Source organism: Laccaria bicolor, genomic scaffold (assembly GCF_000143565.1).
Source record: "Laccaria bicolor S238N-H82 LACBIscaffold_13 genomic scaffold, whole genome shotgun sequence".
Classification (NCBI taxonomy): domain Eukaryota; kingdom Fungi; phylum Basidiomycota; class Agaricomycetes; order Agaricales; family Hydnangiaceae; genus Laccaria; species Laccaria bicolor.
The window spans coordinates 573,266-591,916 of NW_001889884.1; the positions used below are offsets into that span (position 1 = coordinate 573,266).

Genomic DNA, 18,651 nt, shown 5'->3' on the forward strand with positions numbered 1-18,651 from the left:
TTTGCGAGGGTTCGAGAAGCCGGTAAGTACCAAAAACTCGTCAACGAACCTTGCTTAAACCGAGTTTTCAGAGGAACAAGCCGTCTCCGGAAGATGGCGTGCCCTGACGCGAACACACTTGCACCGAATGCTGGGCCGCGAACCGGACATGTCGATGTACATGGTTGATGCCTTTGTCAACGTGCTTATCACGGCAGGTTACCAAGAAAAGCCAGCTGCGCTCCAGGATCGAATTATGAACGACTTTGCGAGCAGGATAAGGGTGATCCTTCAAGCTGCCCAACGCTTGAACAGGTCAATTGGAGAAGGTGTTACGTCTTGTGACCTTGAAGCCCTGTACATTGCCCCAAGTGTGTCGTACGACCCAACCACGATGGAGGACGCGTTCAACGAGACCACGCCCAAGGACAAGGCGACAACGCCGGAGAAGGTGCTTTGCACGACTGATCTGGGCCTTGTTCGCGCGGAAAAGGTGTCTGGGGCGGTGGGCGAGTGGCAGGAGCTGGTCCTGCTGAAACCAAAAGTCGTCCTCCCTTCTGGACTGGACGATATTGTCTCTGTCGGGGAGTAAGCTTGTATCAATTATGTGCTTTTCGTGTATCTTTCGATCTTGTTGTCCATTATATCGTGATTCGTCAATTGCATGTATCTTATGTATGAATGCCTATTTACCTTGCTTGTTGGGTTAATTCAGCGTTACTATGACTTAATGTAGAGTGCTCCAAGCAACGGTGACCTCGGTGGCTGTGTCAGAACTGTTCACCATATAGTCTCCTCCCTGATGCTCGAATTATGGTATTATTCGTACAGCTCCATCCCAAAGCGCAAGTATATTACAGCGGTAGTTTACCCTTAAACCAAGCAACCGGATCAGTCGTTTGCCCCGACTCCCGTTTCGCCTTGGCCCTATCCTTCGTCCCTTTCCGATAATCAGCAACAGTTCCCAACGCCTCCCCAGCAAGCGACCCAATAACACTAGGCACAAACGGAATATTCTTCCCTATCCGCGCCCCTTGCTCCTTGAACGTCAAATCCTCCAATTGCTCCACCTCCACCTCCACAGTCTCCTTCTCAGCTTCATCCACAACCCCGGCACCCCCAGCAGCGGCTCTCTGGCTCTCAGTCCGTCTCAATTTGGCCTGCTGCTTCTTCTTCGCGCGGTGGTCAGCAACAGCCCCAACAGCTCCACCGACCATCGTGCCGATAACGCTGGGCACGAAAGGGATGTTCAATCCAATTTGTGCTCCATGCGACGCAAACGTCCATTGCTTCATGCCCTCTAGATTCTTCTTGTCCTTGTCCACCTTCTCCAGCTTCGCGAGCAGCTCGTCCCGCAACCTCTTGATCTCCGCCTGCTGTTCTTCGTCTTGCGCCAAACGGGCAGCTTTGTACTGCTCGCGAAGCCCGTTGATGTCTTCCACATGTTGTGTCTTGAGTTGGGTCAGTTGACTGTCAAGTTCGCGGCCTGCGTCGGTTTCTGCTAGTGAACGACCGCCCACGATCTCATTCACGACCTTGATCTCGCCAATGGGTGGAAGGTCCATGATGGACGATATGACGTTCCGTGCGGACGCGACGGTATTATCGTGGCGAAGGACTTTAGCTCCGTTATTGACGAACTCTTTGAAGTGGCTGTTCGTGAGGTCGGCCTCCGTCTTCTCCGCAACGTCACGTCGTGTCTCGTCCCATCGTGTGGTGAGGATGACGACGTTCTTCATGGCGTCAGGCCCACAGAGGCGGGAAAACATACGCAGGTTGCGAGTTGCTGTACCGCCAAAGCGGACGTCGGAGATGCGGTGGAGATAGATGAGACCATTCACTGTTTTTGCGTTGCGTCTTTCAAGTCAAAGACAAAAAACGTCGGAAAGGTCTACCCAGGATAATCTCAAGGCCTACCTCTTCAGCAAAAACTCGATGAGGTCCTGAAGAAGTTTTGAATCGCTCATATGTGCTCGGTTGTCATCAAAACCAGGGGTGTCGACCAATGACACCTCCAATCCATCATTTTGGGCGTAATCAAAGGTTGAGATATCGCTCGTCTCAGGCTCGATGCTTTTTCCGATCTTGACATCCTTATTCCCAGTCAAAAGCCTTATGAACTAATATCCTCAAGATGAGTGTCTGGAGTCTATTGGGGCAGAAGTACTCACTGATGACTTTCCGGTTCCAGTCTGGCCCATAAGTCTAGCAAAATAACGTGAGCTTTTTTCTCTGGGAAGGAGATTGTCCTGATTTACAGAACCGTGACGCTCTTCTGTTGGACGGGAGCGCCAGCTTCAGCATTGACACCGGCGTCATCGCCGGAATCAGACTCCAAATCACTCTCACTATCTGACCATGATTTGAGCTCAGGAATGGTGGATACAAACGGAGGAGTTGCTTCGCCCACGCCTTAAGTCGTACCTAATATAAGCCAGTCACCCATAATGATAGCAATCTCATCACTCACCGTTTTTCGTAGGAGCTTCACTATCTTGACTCATCCCGGCAGTCGTTTATGGCGGAAGAGAGAAGTTGAAGATCTTGCGCAAGGCGACTAGTGAGTAGTTATAAGGAGCAAACACACTTGCACTGCCGATGCCGACTCGTGGATAAATATATAGAGATTAAGCGCATGTGAACACAAAGGTGTTCTGGTTGTGAGGTTATGTTATGTATCGCATTTCGGAGTTCCTCATCCTCCGGATGTTTTTAGCACGATATTGGTCTCGTTCAGAGTCGACACAGGCTAGTTCGCCACATTTGGTGTCGCTATCTCGCACGGTGTTACATCATTCCACAGCTATCCTTTCCTTCAGTCAAAAAATGTCAGAAACAATGAACTGAATCTCGATCGTGCGTGCTCACAAGGAAAACGTGAATTCCCACCAGGTCCATTCTCAGCGTTATCGATCCGTGTAATTGGTCAACGTGACGATGAGATGAAAGATATGTTACTAGCCGTCGCCCGGAACATTTGTAACTGTTAACCCAATTTCAGAGAGGTCACGATGGGCGAGGATGAGCGTTAAAAGAGGGAATTGGTAGTGATCAGAGTCAGGAACAAGGTGAAGTTCAGGTATATTTCTCACGGCTTCTTGAATTTACCGTATGTTTTGCTCCTCAGCTGCCCACCATTTTGTGCGTATATTTTTCGATTGTCAAGCCTTTCGATCTTCTGACTCTTCTCCAAAAGTGTTTTCAGCGCACGGTTGGATTTCCCCGACAATGTCGGAGTCAAGAACCGCAAAAGCGCCGGTCGCGGCTGTATTGCCCCGCACTGCAACCGCACTACGAAGCTCTATTAGCATATCTATGTCCAATCGCGTTCAATCGATGACGCCGAGGGTCATGAGGCCTGATGGCCATTGACAAGGCACGTTTTCGGCAGCGAGCTTTTATCATTTTTAACCATTCGTGAACTCTTTAGACTCAATGGATTGGAAGCGTCGGAGTGCCTTGAACTCGCTTTGTGAGATAGCAAGGCTAACAGCGTCATTAATCTCGTGGTCAAAACCGCGTGGACATTCTAAGAGACTTCTCAAGAAATGGAAAACATCCGATGTCTGGAAGAATAGGAACGCCGAAATGCGATACTAGTGCCTAATATCGCAAAACATCCTTCCCAAGGACGGCTTGTGTTCACATGTGCGCGATCTATATATATTTATCTAGGAGCTGGCAGTGTTAATGTGTCGGGTCTTTATAAGTTACAGTCCCAACGCGATTTCAAGCCTACTTGCTCGACATGTCCCAGGACAGGAGTACTGGTGAGTGGCCAGATTGTTGTTATCCTTCCCTGCATCTCATTCGTCCTAGGCTCAGTTACGGAAGATTTCTCCAAGTTGAATTTGAATAACGATGAGAGCCCTACGATTGTGTAAGCCAGGACAATTTACCTCCCATTGATGAGAGCTCAATCGCGTCGCTAGCCTCATGGGAATGAGTGGCACTGGGAAATCATCCGTGAGTGGTCTCAACTACGCTACAGAGACCTCGGGCGCTAATGGTATATTAGTTCATAAAACTGCTGACTGGCAATAAGAACATCAAGATTGGGATGACTATCGACCCCGAAACTAGCGACATTTCGACCTACCAGTTTATCAACGATGGGTCGGAGGTGGCAATCGTCGATACTCCTGGTTTTGATGACAATCGACCACATATGAGCGATTCGAAGCTTCTGGAGGATACAGCCAAGTTCTTGTTAAAAAGGTATGTGCCTAGGCCTCGTGAACCGATCGTTTCGTTCATATCTTAGTTCAAAAGGCTCAACACGAACTCCTTGCAAGGTCTCATCTACCTTCACCGCATCTCCGACGTCCGCTTTGGCGGTACCGCGACACGCAATCTGCGTATGTTTTCTCGCCTTTGTGGGCCTGACGCTATGAAGAATGTCGTTATCCTCACCACGAGATGGGATGAAACACGACTCAACGTTGCACAGAGGACCGAGACAGAGCTCATCAACACTTATTTCAAAGAATTCATCGACAACGGAGCTCAAGTCCTCCGTCACGATAACACCGTTGAATCCGCGCGTGAGGTCATAGCCGCCATCGTCGACCGTCCTCCCATTGCCCACTTGCAAGTCATCGATGAGATGATGAGCGGGCGTTCATTGTTCGAAACTGAAGCGGGCCGAGAGCTTGACAATCAGCTTTCCAAACTCCATACTCAGCATGTGCAAGAGATCAACGACCTTCGTGAGCAGTACAAAACTGCTCGTTCAGCCCGCGACGAGGGTCAGCAGTCAGAGATCAAAAAGTTGCGAACTGAACTTATGGTCAAACTCGAAAAGGTGGACAAGGACAAGAAGAATTTGGAAAGCTTCAAGGATCTGACGTTCGCAGCACAAGGAGCGCAGATAGGGGAGAATCTCCCTTTCGTACCTCGCAAACTGGGTGCATGGGCTGGTGGGAGAGTAGGGACCATTGTGGGCAACCTGGTGAAGAGGGATCGTGATGCATCCCGAAAGTCCGGGAAAGGGGTGTTCGAGTGGGCTTTCTCGGACATGTATCCGCCTTATCTCAAGACCGTCCCAAAGGCGGACCAAACGAACATCTTGGACATCTTTGACTTTGCTGCCCTCACGGAAACGGCCGCGACGCTGTTCAGCCAACCCCTGGCAGACATATTGTTCAAGATGCATGACCTTGCGCCTGATTTCAACACTGACCGCACGATGAAGGATCTCGTGGACCGTAATCTTAAACTCCACCGCAAGTCACGTCAAGATACCCGCGCCATTCGAAAGCGAGACATGTATTACAACAAAAACATTGGGCTTCGTGATGATTGGTACACAGATGCTGCGTTTGGTCAGCAGCACTTTACGGGAACGAATACCACCACCATCACCCTTGCACCCTCGCGTTTGATTGATGAATTCAAGACCGTCGCGCATACTCAGGAACGAGCTGATGTTGAGAAACTCTTGGAATCTCATTCCGGGGATCTGTATGTCGAGGATTACAGCGACTTCCGCACCGCCATGGGGCTCCCTCCGAGCCACGAGTTTACAACGGAAGGACGTTATGGTTGTGCTGCCGTTGTGCTCTTCCATCTCGAGCCCGAAGGGAAACTGCATCCCCTAGCTATCACACTCGACCACAGAGGTACCATCCAGGCTTCAGTGACCATCTTCAACCGCCGTGTCAGCTCGGCAATTCCAGGGGATGAGTACTCAGACTGGCCGTGGCGTTACGCGAAGATGTGCTCTCAAGTCTCGGATTGGCTCCGCCATGAAGTTGCTGTCCACCTCGTGTATACACATCTCGTCGAAGAAATCATGATTGTTTCTGCCCATCGCACGCTCGACCTTGACCACGTACTCTTCAAGTTGCTGGAACCACATTGGAGCACCACTCTCTCGCTGAACGCAGCAGCCCGCGAAACTCTCGTCCCCAAAATCATCATTGGGATGACGGGCTTCACGGCAGAGGAAACCTATGCCTTCCTCAAGACATCGTACAATAATTTCAACTGGACAGACCACTATGTCCCCAATGATCTGCGGAAGCGCGGCTTCCCACCGGAGGACCTGGACAAGCCCAAGTACCACAACTACGGCTACGCACGCAACATTGCCCGCACCTGGGAGATTCTGCGAAAGTTCGTCAGCAAGGTATTGACAACTGCGTATCCGGGTGGCGACACCCAGGTCGCAAATGACCCATCTGTTGCTGCCTTTTGTCAGGAGGTCCGCTCTGGCTCTGGAGGCCAGCAACCCAGCTTCCCTGAGATCAAGACGTTGGATGGGTTGATTGACTTTGCGACCATGTGCATCCACGTCGCATCGCCACAACACACCGCGGTCAACTACTTGCAGCAGTATTACCAGACCTTCGTCCCCAATAAGCCATCGGCCCTCTGTGCCAGACTTCCCCAGTCGTTGACGGAGCTCCAAGCGTACGGGGAGCAGGATGTGTTGTTGGCCCTTCCCGTCCGTCGGCAACGAGATTGGCTGATCATGGCTCAGGTGCCTTATCTGTTGTCATTTGAGATGCTCGACGACCAAACGATCCTCCATTATGCGACGACGACCTGCAATGCATCGTCGACACCAGAAATTATTCGTGATGCCGCCAAAACACTGAAGGAAGACCTCGAGGCGTTCCAGTATACCGTTTCGCGGTATAGCCAGGAGCTTGATGATCAGAAAACGCCGTATCTTGTTCTGGATCCAAGCAAGACTGCAATATCGATTCTTATATGATTGCTCATGGACCAAGTACAGTGTCGGCCCTCTTGTATGATATATGTAATTTTACCGTCAAGAAATGTTTAGCTGGGTTTGCAAGGGGGTAGCGGGACGTGGATCCCGCACCAAGGGTAGGAGGGGGCGTGTCCGGCCGAAGGCCGAAAAAAAAAAGTGACCCCCCATCAATTTTCAAATTTTGAAGGGCAGCGACATTCCAAGCATCCGAAGCTGACGTAAGAGTACTACCATCTACGTTGACACACCCTACACTCCCCATGCCGCCCCAGGCCAAGCACCCCTTGCTTCTCTGAATCAGTTACACCACTTGGACACTTCGGATTCTTATTGGATTCTTACTCAGCCTGCATATGAAAGAGTCACTTCTGAAGATTCATCACATTCATGATAATGAAGAAATGCCCTCTCATTCTGTACAGTGTACCTACTTACCCAGGATGATCCGTCTTTGAACAAGTTTTTAGAGCCGCTTTGTTTCAATAACATGCTAGCGCAGGCCCGTTATACGCATCTTCAGTGGACCCGACTTAGCTTAAACTTAGTTTACTGCCAACTGCCTGTTACACGGAAATATTTTGAATTCAGAAAAAACATGAGTATGGGAAAAACATACTTTATCAGGAAGGTAATGGTGGGGGGGTGTCAGGCGGAATCCTGAAAAAAAATAACGAGTGTTGGCCATCTCTTTTCCACATTCCGCCACCCCCTTGTGGGTTTGTGTAAATCAAAGTGTTAGGAAAGGATCCGTACATGTTATCCGTCAGAGTTGCGTTTGACGAGACTCGAGAGCTCGTTAGCTTGGACGGTACTACTGTACTAATACTTACGACCAACTGTTCAACGTTCAACGTTCAGGCCCCTTGGGGTGTGACACCTTTGACCATCTTCGTCGGATTAAACTATCCAGAAACCCCCCTTTCCACGTGAAACCCCAAGGTTTCTATCCAACCACTTCAGAAACCTGGGGTACCACAAGCAATCACTGATGGCCGATGGTCAAAATATTTGAGGTCCGACTTCCCTCGAGGCTCGGCAGTGGCCCTCCAACATTCCGTTTGGGCATTCAGACAGCCCATTCCCGCGCCTCAACTATGGTAAGAACTTTTGAATTCCCTCGCAATTCCAGTTTCAATTGAGTGACTAGATCTCTCCATTAAGAGCCCGAATGGTCCAAGGTTTGCATCTCCCTATTTTCCATTTCTCTCCTCATTTGACATCGTTTCGGATGATTATGTCACATGTAAAATTCAAAGACCGACTTGTCCAGCACTGCTTAATTCATCTCCGACATAGGGTTTCTATAAATACTTCTTTGGGTTGATGATGGGGGGGTTCTACCCGACAACGAGAAATCCTAGGGTTTCTGCCGGAAAGGGGGTTTCTGAGTAGATTGATCCATCTTCGTCGCTTCATTGTCCTGCGTGATGCGTGACGAAGAGTTTTTGCTCTTCGTCCACCACATACTTCTCAGACGGTTTGGCCCAGCAACCTGTCAATTTTTTGGCTGGAAGGTAAGCATGCATTCCTCAAGTATAACATGGTTCTAAATATGCCAAATGTAATGTTTAAAACAAGGCACCGCAGGTCCGGAAAAAAATGTTTATTTTTAATTCAAAAAAAAAACTCTTCAAAACTTGGTGTGATGCGTGACATCACGCCTACTTCCCTTCCTTCACCACCCTTCGTGATGCGTGACGTGAAGACGTGGTCGTATTAGTACAGTACCACCCAACTTCCTCTTGCCTTTGCGGGCCCATGGACAATGCTGCTACTGTACTATTTCGACCAAGTGTTCACGATTTTTGGAAATTTTTCACGTCGAGATGGCCGAAAAATTTTCTTTTGATTTACAGCGCTTTTCCATCTATGCGGAATCGCATTTGAGGACCAAAATCCAGTCCATTCGGTCTCGATCTTCTCAAACAGTCCTTAGCTACATGCCTCAGTCAAATCACCAAATACAAAAATTGCCTCAAAATATCTGTGCAACTTCGCTTACACTCCGTCATAATTCCTTTGCCCTCTTCCTCGTATTCAGGGTACCCAATGAGTAAAGCGGTGATGGCCTATTTTGGAGATGGTGGATAATTATCACCGTATTGGAATCAGCTGCAGTTGCAGCGAGCCTTTCGGTCTCCTTCACAGACCATTCTCCTGCTTGATGTATGCTTTCTGTGTTTTGAGAGATGACAGGCAGCGGTGTCTGCATCCCTACAAATTTCTCAACCCCAACTCGGCACTTCGAACACTTGGATCCAGCAAGCATCGCCGAGCCTAGACAGTTTGTGCATGCGAGGTGACCGCAGGGCCTAAACACGCATGATGACATTGCATTGGGGTGAAGAGAACAACCAGGGGGCACATCGGGGTCAATTAAATTTTCCGACTGACTCTCAGCAGGTGATGCCAAGTTTAGCCCATCAAGTTGTGTGACGGAGAGGACGTTGCTGAGCGCTTCTGATACAGTGGTTATGCTATCCACGTAATCATCGAAAATTGTGTACCAGTTGACGCCTCTCCGGGTGTACATATCGCGAGTGATGGGTGTGATTGGAGGGAGAATGCCTGTAATGGTCTACGCTGTGGTTATTCTTTGCCCGTTTTGTCGTGAACAGTTAGACTCATACCTCCCACAATTCAGGAGTTACGACATGCACATGAAAGCGATGCCCGTGTTGCTCATCGTACACCTTTAATCCAAAAACTAGTTGAGTGACTCCATGGCTTAAAAAGCCACCACATCATACCCTGGGCGAATTTTCGTCTTTATATATTTTCTGCGCTCTGGAACATTGAAAGTCAACAAAACGATGGACAATCTCAAGTGGGGTGAGTCGTACATTTGCCCGCCGGCCGCAAAGCCAAGGCGGAATGAGTTATCTGATATGATGAGTGACCCCCCTGATACAGTGCAGAATTCGAAGTCCCGCGCATTCGAAGAAAACACTCCGGTAGCTGACCTAGAGGGTTCATACCAAGCCTCAATCGTGGCGGTGGGGGACACTCGACGTTTATAGTCGGCCAAAGACCACTCATTTCGGGGCTCAAACCTAGTTGAATCCCGTGGACTAGAACAACTTATGTAAGGACAAAATTCGGAGACAATGATACCGAACTGTACCGTTTCAGAATGAGTTGGTTACCATTCAACAATTTGAGCTCTGAAGGGGAAGAAATGCTTTCAAGTTCTTGCCCTGCATGATTGGCGAACCTCCCATCGACCCCTGGGCGACGTGGAAAGATGTCAAACTGGAAGCCGCCAAATTCTGCCTTGCCAGTAACTTGTTCTTCTACTGTATAGCCTGAGCCAAGGTCAGCAGCAACGAACTTGAGTGAATAAAAAGTGGTCAGACATGTCCATTGATTTAAATATCGCTGCACGAACCTGACGAACGACCCCTGATCCCGAAACTATGCCATCAAGCCATGGCTGCTTTCCCGCTACGATGTAATCCTGTCCGGCACGAAACTTGGGAGGTTCTAGAGAGCTGGTGGATATGCCAGAAAGTGCATTCACCCCTAGTAATTTGGAAATCGGAAATCAGCAATCATCTTTACATTATAGCAGAGATGCTGACCTCCAACAGATATTTTCACGGCAGCTCCTGCTCCTGTGGTTTCGGATTGGCTGAACGCCACCCACATTGCTTCCCGCCTGAACATGGGCTGCAAGGAGACATTGATAAGCACGAGGGTACTAGGGGTGTTAAAAGTTTGAAGATTAACTAACCATCAGAAAACCCCCTCTATTTCTCAATATGGAAGGTACGCTTCGGGAAAGGCTATCCACAGGTAGAAGCGGGAAAACCCCAAGACTCTGAAGAAAGTTTTAATCAATTCGGCCAGCTTAAAGGTGGGAAAGGCGATGTACAGCTGGAAGCTTGTTTATACCGGTATCTGGTACACGGAGAGTACGATGAAAGAGGAAGGTCACACCGGCCACATCAACGCCGGTCTTCCGCATCGTTGTATGATCGTTTTTTAGTTGGGCAATTGTATGACCTGGAGTTGTTGTAGGGGCCAATCCATGGTACGAGGTATATTTATTCCACCACCACAAAAGGGGTTCGAATCTACAAATTTCGTTGCAAGTGAATGAGAATGTGTAAGGATGTCAGGAGGGAGTGATCACCTGTTAACTTTGAGGCCCCCTGGAGAAGACGCGTCGTAGTCTGAATTACCATCCGTCACGGTAATACACAGTTCGGGCTCTTCATACAGGCGATTCGGGGAAAGGAAACCTAGGGTACAAAGGTCTGACTACAGGGTCAAACGTTGGATAGATCTCGAGCGCACCTGCATTTTTGATCGCATCCCATATATCATCTTGAGATGCGTTCGCTTTGACTTGGAGATCGCAGGAATTCGAAGACAGATCGTTAGAATTTCTCAATTTTAGACCTGTGACCTTGACAGTCAATTTCCCCGACTGTACTAAATCCTTGAAATTAACTGTGTCCAGCTCCGACTGCGCCGCTGTAGGCACAAGAGTATCCTGAGAAAATGTATCCACAAAAGTGGAAGGTGGTAGACGGGGCGGGAGAAGAGACTCTTCTGTAGAATCAGCGCCTGGAAGGGATCGTTCGAACAAATGTCCGTCGTGCAAGATTGGAGGTGGTGGAGTCAATGCCCTGGATTTGATGAAGTTGGCCTGCGCTTGTAATTGTATCGACCTGAAATCGTACGGCGATAAAAGGAGGTGCAACATTTTAAATAAGGTGCTTACGGAGCCCATCCATCTCCAATCCTAGTCCGCAAGAAGAGATCGAGCTCGGCCACCTGAGGCGATATGGTAAGTTCCATACGTTGGAAAAGATGTATTTAGAGCACTTGCCTTGATCATAACCTCTTCCACATTGTTTGCGAGCACAGCCTGCTTTTCAACGTTCGAACTAAATCATAGGAATAATCGATTGTCCTGAATGATCGTGACAATTGCATGGATTTCTTACGTGTGTATAAGGTCAAGGGTCCGAACCTTGTCCCAAAGTCATGTGTGATTAGAAAACCCATGGATGTTGCTCACCGTATGTACACTCAGGTAACTATGAACGTCTTCGTTCAACCTTCTAAGCTCCATCACTATTTCGGACACATTCCATGTACGATCGCCCAGATTGCGCTTCAGCAATCTTTGGGCGACCTTCTGAGTACGGGTGATCAAACTATTGAAAGTAGGCTGTTGTTAAAGATGGATTTTAGAAAGGGAGTGAAGACGGACTTGGAGATGGAGGTCAGTGCATCGTTGTATTCGTCCGGACGGATGACGTCGCGTTCCTTGCTCTCTTCAATCGTATTGACGATATGCTCGATCCTTTTTGAAAGACGAATGAGCTCGTCTTTGTTATCTTTGACCTGATTGGCGCGATACTTATTATATGAGGATATCAGTCCAAAAGATAGCCTCACCTTGTTTGCGACGTCATACAGCGTCTTCAGTGCGGACAGGGCGTCGCTTGCGCTCATCGCGCCGGGGGAGTAAACTTGATGGTGTGTATCGCTAGACCAGTGACCGTCTGTCTATGAAGGAACCTGCAATTATCGATATACAAGCTTAGACTCCCACGTCATGACACTGGAGGCATGCAAGGCAACTGCGTTACATACTTACAGTGCTTTGCACTGCCGTTTGCACAACGAGGTTTGGAAGTTGTGTTTGTGTGTGTTGTATCGTGACCCACAAATCGGGAAGGCAAGTATTGGGCAAGTAAGAGGCCGCTTACTGGTCGCAACATCCAACAAGGCCTGTAATCTCCTGTGGTGAAAGATGTTGCTCATCATGGCAAACGATAGAACCGCGCATCTCATCCGATACCTGAGGCGCAACGAGAGTTGGGTTTGAGAGGTACAAAATTGCTCAGCTCGTCCTGATGCGTGACATCAGAATCAGACATTCTATGACGAACATACAAAACTGATTTCGAAAGTGCAAACGGCAATGCAAAGCGACTACATTACATATTATAACTCATAGAACTACTGTACTACATCGCCAGCTCGTGAAGAATGTAGACGTTAACTTTGCGTTAACTGGCAGTTGAGTTAGGCCAGCCCGGCCCTCAAGGCCTCATTAATCATTGCCGGAGCCAGGCACATTGGTGCTTGCCTCCGGTAGTTGTCCGGACTTGGTCCGGACAGTCCGGTAGCATGATCAACCTCCCCTAAACAATACGGTCCGTTATCGAATCAGAATGAATGAATATTGAATTAAGTACTTACCGTAAGTTTTGCTCCTCAACCCACCATTTTGTGCGTATATCTTTCGCTCGTCAAGTCTTCCAATCTTTTGACTCTTATCCAAAGTCTTTTCAGCGCACGGTTGGATTTCCCAGACAATGTCGAACCGCAAAAGCGCCGTACGCGGCTGTATTGCCCATTGGTATATCTTGGGTATATCCAAGGTATATCTAAGCCCAATCGCGTTCAATCGATGACGTTCAGGGTCCTGAGGCCTGATGATTGACAAGGCACGTTTTCTTCGGCAACGAGCTTTTCTCATTCTAACCATTCGTGAACTCTTTAGACTTCATGGATTGAAAGCGTCTGACTGCTTTGAATTCGCTTTGTGAGGTAGCATCTCGTGGTCAAAACTGCGTGGACATTCAAAGAGATTTCCGAAGTAATGGAAAACATCCGATCCCTGGAAGAATAGGAACACCGAAATGCGATACTAGTGCATAACATCGCAAAACATCCTTCCTAGCTTGTGTTCACATGTGCGCGATCTACATATATATTTATCCACGAGTTGGCACTGCTAATATGTAGGGTCTTCATCAGTTGCTGTCCCGACGCGATTCTAAACCTGCTTGCTCGACATGTCCCAGGACAGGAATACTGCGAAAAATGGTGAGTGTCCAGATTCTTATCCTTCCCTGGCGTCTCATTCGTCCTAGGCTCAGTAACGGAAAATCTCTCCAAGTTGAATTTGAATAACGATGAGAGCCTACGATCGTGTAAGCCAGGACAATTTACGTCCCATTGATGAGAGCTCAATCGTGTCGCTAGCCTCATGGGAATGAGTGGCACTGGAAATCATCCGTGAATGGTCACGATTGCACTGCAAAGACTTTGGGCGCTAATGGTACGTTAGTTCATAAAACTTTTGACTGGCAATAAGGACATCAAGATCGGGTTGATTATCGACCTACCAGTTCATCAATGATGGTTCGGAAGTGACAATCGTTGATACTCCCGGTTTTGATGACAATCGACCGCACATGAGCGATTCGAAGCTCCTCGAGGATACAACCAAGTTCTTGTTGAAAAGGTATGCGCCAGGCCTCGTGAACCGATCGTTTCGTTCATATTTTAATTCAAAAGGCTCAACACGAACTCCTTGCAAGGTCTCATCTACCTTCACCGCAACTCCGACGTCCGCTTTGGCGGTACTGCGTATGTTTTCCCGCCGGAGCTCCAAGCTTACGGGGAGCAGGATGTGTTGTTGGCGCTTCCGGTCCGTCGGCAACGAGATTGGCTGATGATGGCTCAGGTGCCTTATCTGTTGTCATTCGAGATGCTGGATGACCAAGCGATCCTCCATTATGCGACGATGACCTGCAATGCATCATCGACTCCGGAAATCATTCGTGATGCCGCCAAAACACTGAAGGAAGACCTTGAAGCGTTCCAGTATACCGTTTCGCGGTATAGTCAGGAGCTTGACGATCAGAAAACGCCGTATCTTGTTCTGGATCCAAGCAAGACTGCAATATCGATTCTCATATGATTACTTATGGACCAAGTACGGTGTCGGCCCTCTTGTATGATATGTGTAATTCTAGCGTTAAGGAACGTGTAGTTGGTCTGTATCTCAAAGTGTTAGGAAGGGGATCCGTAGATATATCCGCCAGAGTTGCGTTCAACAAGGTCTGCACTAGCTCGAGACGATGTGCTCATTGAGAGGTATCTACTGACTGGGGCGTACATGAGGAAGTTTATCCAGTTTCGGTCTCTTCCTTCACGCTTCTTTTGCTTGCACGCTTGTTGGTTATTATAATGAGCTACAAAAGGCGTAATAAAAAGTATTCCTGTCAAAGCAGACATCCTACTACTCCCCAATCCACCATTCGGGACCAGGCTTATTTTTCTGCAGATCCCACTCGTAGAGTGTTCCGTTAATTTCAGCGTACATAGTTGACCCGCTTGGATCGAAGAAAAGCGCATCCACTGCTATGCGTATTCCAGGTTTTCCGAGCCCTTCTAACGGTAAGACAAGAGTTTCTTCCGTCTCAAACGACGTCGCATCGATCACATGAATGATATTAAAACGGAAGAGAGTATCATGCTAAGGATTCAGAACACCTGTTTGAGAGGTAGGTATATCAAAATGTGAACATCAGACGTACCTCGACAAATACCAGAACTTCTTTTCCCAATTTTCCACTGCTGAATTGCAGATGTCGTGCAGGCCGGTCATCATACTCAGACTTGGGGACATCCATGAATGTTTTCAAAGGAACTTTGCTTCGGATCTCCCAAACAGACACTCTGCTGCGAGCCATAGCCATAGCAAACTTGGACCCATCGGCAGAAAATGCAAGTACTGGTGCCTGGATGATAGGAAATGTTTTTGGGTCCATGGGAATGGGAATGGACATGCGGGAAACAAAGGAAAAGTTCAGATTGTTTGTGTCACCAGTTGAATCTGAATAGTGAATGTCAATCGTTTCCTTGACTCGTTCCTTCTCTGCTGCGTTCAGGAGAATGTGTCTGTCAGGGGATAGTATGACTTTGAGAACACATTAGAGCAGATTCAACATGAAATTTGGGACAAACCGAGACTATCGTGCTTCGACTTCGAGTTGAGCTTTAGATCATGATCTATTCTCCCGGACTCAATTAGAGGAAAAGTATGCGATGCATCAGTTTCAGTAGTAGAGATGTCGTACAGCTTCCAATGGTCGATAAACCGCACCCCAAAAGTAATTCCCAGGGGATTTTCGGTGGATTTTATCAACTTCAAATGAAAAATGTTGGAGTGACCATCAGCGCTACCGTTGAAAGACCAGGCAGCGCGACCAACACGATTGTCGGAGCGGATTTCATGGATTGATAGGTGTAGATAGGTCTGGGAAGTTGTCCTTCCCAAGTACTTTGCGAATAGCAGGATCCGATTGCCTTTGATGGGGGCGAATGAAATTTCTGCTACACGCCGCGACGGATGTCTCGGGACAATGATTCGTGGCTTGACGGCATAATGAGTTGTATACAACGAGCGGTAGGTGAACCAACCTCATGTTTTCCGGAGAAATGGATGTTGTGCTCAAAGATCGGACCGTCCCGGTGATAATAAATGATTCCCCTTTGAAGAGGGCAACGAAAGTTGTCGATTTCAGATTCCTCGTCATCCGTGAATCTGCAAGGGTAGACGATAGTGTTCAAACTTTGATACATACACAAAAGATTCTCACAAGTTGGGGTCAACGATGATGGTCTTTCTGGGAATCCTTGACTTTAGCAATGATGAAGGCGGTTCATCCATTGAGAATGCGGAAAGAACAATGGTCTGCCATACACTAAGCGCTGAAGCCCTTGGAGCGAGGTCGCCAGAGCTAAACCTTCCAAATATAAACACAACCAAATACAATTTAAAAACATTCATCATGATGATGCAAAGGACTTGCAAGGGACTGTGCATTGCGGCAAGAGTCACTAGCAACTGGTATGCGCTTTCCCTCTCAAGATCTCACCGGTGCGCCTCTTGCATGAAATCTCGCCACTGCTTTTTTCAACTCGCTGATTTGTTGGGACTTGGCCGCGTCATGATGATATGGCTTTTCAAAGGCACTCTCTCCAGTGCGGTCTCTGATATCTGAGTCCTATGCACCTTTTCCGGCGTTGTCGTCTTGTCCCCGGGCGTTGTCTCCAACGCGTCCTCCATCGTGGTTGGGTCGTACGACACATGTACAGGGCCTAAAGGTCACACGACGTAACGCCCTCTCCAATTGACCTATTCAACCGTTGGGCAGCTTGAAGGATCACTCTTACTTATCCTTCCCGCAAAGTCGTTCATGATTCGATCTTGGAGCGCAGCTGGCTGTTCTTGATAACCTGCGGTGATGCCATAAACGTGTGGACCTTCTTGGGCTAGTTGACTCGATTCCCAACGTCGTGTGATCGGTGAACAGTGATACAACAAACTTTTACATGGCTGGGGCGCGGTGGTAGGGGCGTATCGAGGTTGACTACGTGTCAGTTTTGGTTGATCGCCCAAGGGCGGTATTGGATCAGATATAGTAGTGTGTGCCCTGAAAGTTGTATATTGCATCGTTGCTGCCTGCATATGACTTCAACACTACAAATCTACTTGGAGGCTCACGGGTGTTTCCCAACGCCACATCGAGGCTGCGCCGCATGATTATCGCCGACATTCGTTAACGGGGAAATACAGTGTTCACATTCACAAGCCAAGATTTGTGGATCATGACGGCGTGTAAATGATCTTTGCGGGCGTCCTGTTATCCGTATCAGAACCCATACGTTCTCAAAATAAAATCTAAAGAGCGAACGTACCGTTTTTCAACACCCTATACAAGCATATCATTAGCGAATATCACAGATAGTGAGCTGTGAGGAAGACGTACATCTTCTTCCCAAGCCACCTGTGCCTGCAACTCGGTCAATCCGAACAACAGAATGACATCATAGTCCACACGATAGTACTTTCCTCCTGTTCCATCGACTCTAGGTAGTGGAGGTTGCTTCATACGTGAAACGTCTACCGTGATATCGCACACGCATTTGTACATATCTGATGTGGTAGCTTGAGATGGGTGAACAGGCCAAGAAAGAGGGCAACTGACCAGCGTCCACATCTAACCACTCAGGATCAGGAAGTTCGCCTCGATAACACAAAATGTATGAGTGGAACTCCGTAAGTTTTGTCTCCGATGCGTGGGTACAGCCGCACCGGAATTCTGTCTTTTCTGATACTGCGGTTTTCTGCTGGGATCGGGTAATTGAGAAATACATAGCGCTAACGGTGAAGTGGGTACACTGACGGCAGGCAAGATGTTGCTGAAGCCTTTAGGGATCCGGTACACGCCCGAAAGTGTTTGGAACATAGATGATGAGCGTTTCAAGTGTTCTGGGTTTGTACTGTCATAGCATGGAGCGACGCCGAGACCATACGCTACTTTGCAAATGCGGCTTCGAACAATGCTGTTAAGGTGGAAGGACACTGCACCATCCGAAACTGCCTTGTTACTGTTCAAGGGATGAGAAAAGGAATTATCGATCACAAAGACGTACACCCGATTGTCGGGCCGGAAGATGTTGAGACGAAAGGGCTTGAGTGATCTTTGGACCTCGCTTGATAACCAGTTGCTAGCCGCAAAGCCTCCCACAAGGACGACGTGCTGTCCATTAATGGCAGATCAGGCATTGACTTGTCGAAGTGTAGAACGTCGACGTACCGAGATCCTTCCTTTAGCCGACTTCCGCTGATCTAAGATGGCGTTGACAATGCACTCGACTGAGGGCTTGAAGAATGTACAGATGTCATATCTGCGAGGTCGTCTTGTTTAATCAAGTGCTCGAGAGATTGGAATGTCACAAACCCCGCCAATTTGAGTTGGCCAAACCGGATTCCGAGATCGGGGTCGTTCTCCTTTGTTGATCCGAATTTAATGTATTCCGGTTCATGCTCACTTCGGAATCGCAATTTCGTGGTGGAGTCAAAGCAGCGGACAATGTCGTCGAGATCGCCGATGAAAGGCGATCCTGCCAAGTATTCTTTGTTAGGAAGTTAGCTCAAGCAACCGGACTCATGGAGTCATTTGAGTCTTACCACTCAAAAAGAGCCGCGCGTGAACAGTGACAAATATGGAACCGTGAAAATGACCTGGCAGTACGTAGACATCAGCACCAATGTCGAAAAGGTAAAAGTTAGGACATACATTCCGGAGCAGCAATTTCTTCAAAGGCCTCTTTGTGGCGCTCTACCG

The 18,651-nt window shown here is 48.2% G+C and overlaps 7 protein-coding genes across 7 annotated transcripts in view; 3 read left to right on the forward strand and 4 right to left on the reverse strand.

The window, feature by feature from the left end:
- Positions 1-243: 243 nt before the first annotated feature.
- Positions 244-2,554, reverse strand: LACBIDRAFT_294476 (uncharacterized protein). The gene is made up of 6 exons (XM_001881622.1): positions 2,450-2,554; positions 2,238-2,391; positions 2,151-2,184; positions 1,897-2,099; positions 787-1,836; positions 244-334 (listed from the first exon to the last, which is right to left on the reverse strand). The coding sequence occupies exons 1-5, from the start codon at positions 2,481-2,483 to the stop codon at positions 834-836; spliced, it is 1,428 nt and encodes a 475-aa protein (XP_001881657.1). The 5' UTR covers positions 2,484-2,554; the 3' UTR covers positions 244-334; positions 787-833.
- Positions 2,555-3,089: 535 nt separating this feature from the next.
- Positions 3,090-4,297, forward strand: LACBIDRAFT_298131 (uncharacterized protein). The gene is made up of 7 exons (XM_001881453.1): positions 3,090-3,343; positions 3,410-3,627; positions 3,690-3,749; positions 3,799-3,859; positions 3,912-3,945; positions 3,998-4,197; positions 4,252-4,297. Exons 1-2 carry the CDS (start codon positions 3,208-3,210, stop codon positions 3,577-3,579), a joined length of 306 nt encoding a protein of 101 aa, XP_001881488.1. The 5' UTR covers positions 3,090-3,207; the 3' UTR covers positions 3,580-3,627; positions 3,690-3,749; positions 3,799-3,859; positions 3,912-3,945; positions 3,998-4,197; positions 4,252-4,297.
- Positions 4,298-5,242: 945 nt separating this feature from the next.
- LACBIDRAFT_166150 (uncharacterized protein) lies at positions 5,243-6,700 on the forward strand (the record flags this gene model as incomplete). The annotated part of the gene is made up of 1 exon (XM_001881454.2): positions 5,243-6,700. A coding segment is annotated over one exon (1,458 nt), but the record flags the coding sequence as incomplete, so codon positions are not given.
- A 2,008-nt stretch (positions 6,701-8,708) lies between these two features.
- On the reverse strand, positions 8,709-12,169 carry LACBIDRAFT_298133 (uncharacterized protein; the record flags this gene model as incomplete). The annotated part of the gene is made up of 17 exons (XM_001881623.1): positions 8,709-9,278; positions 9,331-9,393; positions 9,451-9,487; positions 9,544-9,771; positions 9,825-10,030; positions 10,089-10,222; positions 10,282-10,369; positions 10,434-10,520; positions 10,575-10,776; positions 10,836-10,944; positions 11,000-11,376; positions 11,430-11,482; positions 11,538-11,595; positions 11,656-11,681; positions 11,730-11,868; positions 11,925-12,058; positions 12,113-12,169. The coding sequence occupies 17 exons, from the start codon at positions 12,167-12,169 to the stop codon at positions 8,709-8,711; spliced, it is 2,568 nt and encodes an 855-aa protein (XP_001881658.1).
- Positions 12,170-12,745: 576 nt separating this feature from the next.
- On the reverse strand, positions 12,746-13,211 carry LACBIDRAFT_298134 (uncharacterized protein; the record flags this gene model as incomplete). Its single annotated transcript, XM_001881624.1, has 2 exons — positions 12,746-12,864; positions 12,923-13,211. 2 exons carry the CDS (start codon positions 13,209-13,211, stop codon positions 12,746-12,748), a joined length of 408 nt encoding a protein of 135 aa, XP_001881659.1.
- A 338-nt stretch (positions 13,212-13,549) lies between these two features.
- On the forward strand, positions 13,550-14,432 carry LACBIDRAFT_327628 (uncharacterized protein; the record flags this gene model as incomplete). Its single annotated transcript, XM_001881455.1, has 4 exons — positions 13,550-13,552; positions 13,712-13,787; positions 13,880-13,973; positions 14,027-14,432. 4 exons carry the CDS (start codon positions 13,550-13,552, stop codon positions 14,430-14,432), a joined length of 579 nt encoding a protein of 192 aa, XP_001881490.1.
- Positions 14,433-14,998: 566 nt separating this feature from the next.
- Positions 14,999-18,651, reverse strand: part of LACBIDRAFT_294478 (uncharacterized protein) — a gene marked incomplete at both ends in the record, with an annotated part of 4,565 nt that continues 912 nt past the window's right edge. Inside the window, 16 exons of the mRNA XM_001881625.1 lie at positions 14,999-15,007; positions 15,052-15,434; positions 15,482-15,890; positions 15,938-16,061; positions 16,117-16,257; positions 16,396-16,405; positions 16,533-16,655; positions 16,694-16,953; positions 17,219-17,232; positions 17,290-17,456; positions 17,509-17,647; positions 17,707-17,911; positions 17,957-18,063; positions 18,121-18,211; positions 18,265-18,427; positions 18,495-18,548. Of these exons, the coding sequence (XP_001881660.1) occupies positions 14,999-15,007; positions 15,052-15,434; positions 15,482-15,890; positions 15,938-16,061; positions 16,117-16,257; positions 16,396-16,405; positions 16,533-16,655; positions 16,694-16,953; positions 17,219-17,232; positions 17,290-17,456; positions 17,509-17,647; positions 17,707-17,911; positions 17,957-18,063; positions 18,121-18,211; positions 18,265-18,427; positions 18,495-18,548 (2,399 nt within the window). The remainder of the gene's footprint in view (positions 15,008-15,051; positions 15,435-15,481; positions 15,891-15,937; positions 16,062-16,116; positions 16,258-16,395; positions 16,406-16,532; positions 16,656-16,693; positions 16,954-17,218; positions 17,233-17,289; positions 17,457-17,508; positions 17,648-17,706; positions 17,912-17,956; positions 18,064-18,120; positions 18,212-18,264; positions 18,428-18,494; positions 18,549-18,651) is intronic.

Bases quoted from the DNA above. Each gene is read 5' to 3' on its own strand.
- LACBIDRAFT_298131 (XM_001881453.1), top strand. From the start codon at position 3,208: ATGTCGGAGTCAAGAACCGCAAAAGCGCCGGTCGCGGCTGTATTGCCC. The intron at 3,344-3,409 runs GCCATTGACAAG...TGAACTCTTTAG, and splicing joins GAGGGTCATGAGGCCTGATG to ACTCAATGGATTGGAAGCGT.
- LACBIDRAFT_294476 (XM_001881622.1), bottom strand. From the start codon at position 2,483: ATGAGTCAAGATAGTGAAGCTCCTACGAAAAACG. The intron at 2,185-2,237 runs GTAAATCAGGAC...TTATTTTGCTAG, and splicing joins CAGAAGAGCGTCACGGTTCT to ACTTATGGGCCAGACTGGAA. The intron at 2,100-2,150 runs GTGAGTACTTCT...TGAGGATATTAG, and splicing joins CTGGAACCGGAAAGTCATCA to TTCATAAGGCTTTTGACTGG.